The sequence below is a fragment of the Miscanthus floridulus genome, chromosome 2, assembly GCF_019320115.1.
Source record: "Miscanthus floridulus cultivar M001 chromosome 2, ASM1932011v1, whole genome shotgun sequence".
In the NCBI taxonomy this organism is placed as follows: Eukaryota; Viridiplantae; Streptophyta; class Magnoliopsida; order Poales; family Poaceae; genus Miscanthus; species Miscanthus floridulus.
The window spans coordinates 136,346,168-136,349,968 of record NC_089581.1 but is presented as its reverse complement, the minus strand read 5'-3'; the positions used below and the strand labels follow the sequence as shown (position 1 = coordinate 136,349,968).

At 41.2% G+C, this 3,801-nt stretch overlaps 1 protein-coding gene across 1 annotated transcript; it reads right to left on the bottom strand.

The window, feature by feature from the left end:
• Positions 1–2,899: 2,899 nt before the first annotated feature.
• LOC136539789 (zinc finger protein 2-like) lies at positions 2,900–3,547 on the bottom strand. Its single transcript, XM_066531767.1, has one exon. It carries the CDS (start codon positions 3,529–3,531, stop codon positions 3,112–3,114), a length of 420 nt encoding a protein of 139 aa, XP_066387864.1. The 5' UTR covers positions 3,532–3,547; the 3' UTR covers positions 2,900–3,111.
• Positions 3,548–3,801: the final 254 nt, after the last annotated feature.

Here is a 3,801-nt window from a genome sequence, read left to right as displayed (position 1 = left end):
TTAGGAATTTATCTCTATTGTATCTTACTCAGACTAGCTATTGCTATCTTTTGGAGTCTCTCTGAATGTTATGCTTATCATATACATATATCATTTGATTTACCTCTGTTTAGAGTAAGTGTTTAGTTACTTGATCCATTATAAAATCTCCTTATTGTCACCATTCCTCCCTATAGTAAAATATAAATAACGATACCTGAAATACTTCCGGTGAAATGCTACAATGGTATTATGTGCGCTTGCAGAATGCTTATTTTCTTATTTGCAACATGCCGTTGTGGAGCCACCTAGCCCTGGCAGCCTGCGCTGAGATCTAGAGGCCGCATCGTGGTGCTCATATGGGCCGCCAACCCTGGCAGCCCACACCAGACCACCGCCGTGCAGAGATACAAAGGCCACGTCGAGGCGCCGCCTGTTCCTGGCCACTCGTGTTGTGCTAACTAGAAATTTATTTTGCTGTTTGTTTTGGCTTCTATCTGTCAGCATAATCTACTACTATCACTAGAATTCGAAACAAATTTTTATGTGTGCGATTTACTGATTTATACAGCTTCTTCTTTTTTCATTACCAACTGAAGCCTCAGTTGCATCAGGTTGATCCTCTTTTTACCCCAACAAATAAAGATCATCTAAAGGTAGTCAAAGGCGGGATTCCCAGTTGCAGATGCGATCCATATGCATATTTGTTCCTGCAGAGTCAAATAGGGGGATCTATCTCATTTGTTAAAATATACATGAGATTTTATTTATATTTAATAACTATTATCAATTAATATTTACTACGTGAAACACATCGGTGAATAAAAAAGCTCGTCAGCAATCGCAATCTTTTCTTATATCTACGAGTCTAGTTGACATTTATATATATACACGTTAACTTTAAAACATAAGCTGCAAGATCAAGTAAATTCAATTCAGATTTCAGGTTGAATTAAAATTGGGAATATTAATAAATTATGTGATTAGATTGAGATTCAGGGTTGAAGTCACATTAATATAATGATAGGTTGTGGAGTCAAGTTTTTAAGTAACTTGGATTCGCGCGCAAGCAGTGTATGTAGATACAAATATAGAGAGAGTATTGAGCAAAAAAAAAAAAAAATGGGACTGTATTGATCCTTTGTCCATCTCCATTCTTTTCATAACTGTAGACTATGTGGTTAATTCAGCCAAAAATATAGCAGATTGAGAAACTAGCTGATGAAAACCCACACATATTCATTAATTAATCTTCGTCTGGGACTCATACTCCAAGAGCTGAAGATTAGGCTTCAATTGTTTTTGAAGAATCAGATTTTTTTTTCAACGAAAGAAAGTGATTCGTTTTCCTTTGAAACACAGGCCGGGCTTCCCGGTGCTTGTTTGCAGATGTTCCATGCCACCCAATTTCAAATAAAGTTTTATCAACTATACAAATATCTCTCTGATAGCTCTAGTTAGTTTATTAATATGCATGATCCAGGACGGTAGGAACCAAAACCATATGTACATTTGATCACTAGTAGGTAGTACAAAAAAATACATAGGACTGTAGGACAGTTCTGAAACTTTTGGCTAGTATATGGCACTGTACCATAAATGACTCGATTGGTTATAAGCTAGTAAAAATGTTTTGTCAGTCAGTATTTTGAGAGCACTGTATGTGGTAGAGGCTGTGTGGGCCTGTGGACTGCAAAATGGATGGAGCCTGCCCTATATCTCAAAGGGAAAAATGCCTAAAACTATATGTTGTATACATTTAAATACTCATGCGAATATATATACATTTGATCCTCTAGCAACGCAAACATCAACAAGTACCCACTAAACGTGCCACTTAGGAAGAAGAAGAAGAAAGAAAGTTGCCCTAGCTAGAAGTCAATATGGACAGCAAAATCGGAATATATAATTGCTCTCTTTGAGCAATGCAAAATGTAAAACAATTTCGAAACAGATTAATTTCACGGTATATAACTAATATCATATTGCAGACAAGTTAGTCTAAGATATCTCAAACACTTAATAACTGTCTGGCTTTCCATTTTATTAGTTAATTAATGTGACCTGTTCTAAAAAAATTTCAGCACTCTATCAGGCTGACCACAGCTGTTTCAGAACCTGGCCTGCCACACATGAAGAAGGCTATAGTACTTTTCCATCAATTGACTTCGAAAGTTCAAATTCAAAACTTAGGTTTAACCCAGAGAAAGTTGAGCATACGTACCACTCCTCCAGTACAGTAGCATACACCTTCTTAAATTCCCTGTCTTTTTTAACCCAGAGACAGGGATCGGATCGGAGAGTACAAATGGAATAACTAACAGCCTGTTCGTTTCGGCTGGATTGACTTATAAGCCATAGCTGAAAGTACTGCTGGCTGGTTTGGTGTGAGAGAAAAATACTGTTCGTTGGCTGATAATCTAAGGCTTATAAACCGAATACAGACTGCCGAACAGGCTGTAAAGCATCATATGTATGACTTTTCATCAACTAGCTAGGCTGCAACTGTATCATGGTACAACAAGATAAAGAGAAAGTAACTGATCAATGATAATTGTGTCTAACTTAATTGGATAAGCAAAATAAACTTGCTTTGCAATGAGTAGGGTGGTTTTCGGACATATAGATATACTTGCTTATCATTTAGCAAATCAACCATAGTGCGGAAGCATGTCTAATCTAGCGACCACATCATCAACCTAGTATCAAGCAAGTCCGGTATATAGATCTAGTTAGAAATTTGTAGTACTTGTTCATCAAGCGAGCAAGTCTCACATGGAATATGCACAATCTTGAATTGCTTAAATTAAAGAATCCCCGCCCCCAATACCAAAAAAAAAAGAAGAGGATTCCAAACAGTATCTTCTGAAAAAGAAAAGGTGCTAAATAAATTGACAACAAATCGATCAACAGAAAACAACTGAAGCCCTGTGGGATAGGAGCCTGGGTACGTAAATCGACAAATACTTTTCTTGCCAAGCTAGGCATTATTCCATCAGAAAAACTGAACCATATGCAACGAATAAAGGCAGGCGCAGCAGGATAAACATAAACTAATCATTTAGGAACAGACAAACAAAGCCAGGCAGAACGAAGAGGTCGCCTAGCCTGCTCAGGACAAATGGCGGCTAATCATAGCCTGAGTGACAAGTCCAGGTCGTCGGCGCGCTCGACGTCGCCCCGCTGCCAAGGCGCCGGCGGATCAGCATGCCTCGCGTTCTTAGCCGCCTCAGGCTCTGCTCCAGCAACGCCCCTGGCAACTCCGGCGGCGCTTCCAGCTCCAGGCACGCTGTCGCCGTGGACCTGGCCGCGGCCGGCGCCCCTCACTGACGACGCTGCTTGGTGCGCGTGCATGGCAGCTTCAGCCATCTCGCGGTGGCGCTTTGCCAGGGTGCGCTCATACTTGTGCGCGTTCTGGTGGCCGCCGAGCGCCTGCGAGGTGTAGAACTTGCGGGCGCAGTACGTGCAGAGGAAGAAGCCCGGCGGCTCCTCCGGTGCAGAGCGGTGAAGGAGGCTGAGGCCGAGGTCCAGCTCTTGCTCCGGCCTCTCCATTATAACTATAGCTATAGCTAGCTTAACCTGCAACAGAATAATTGTGCTAACCGAGGATTAAATATACAGTACAAGCTCCGGTGGATGACAGAGCCAGTAGAGTCTGTGGACAGTGTGTTGCGCACGTTTTCGTAACTGTGGCAAGTGGCAACCGATAGTAACTTCTGTGTCAGGCTAATTTTCACGACCAGTGCTTTTGCCTATTCACATATATATCTGAGTCTCCTTAAATATTCTGGGAGAAAAGAAGGGTTCTGATGGTAACTCCTC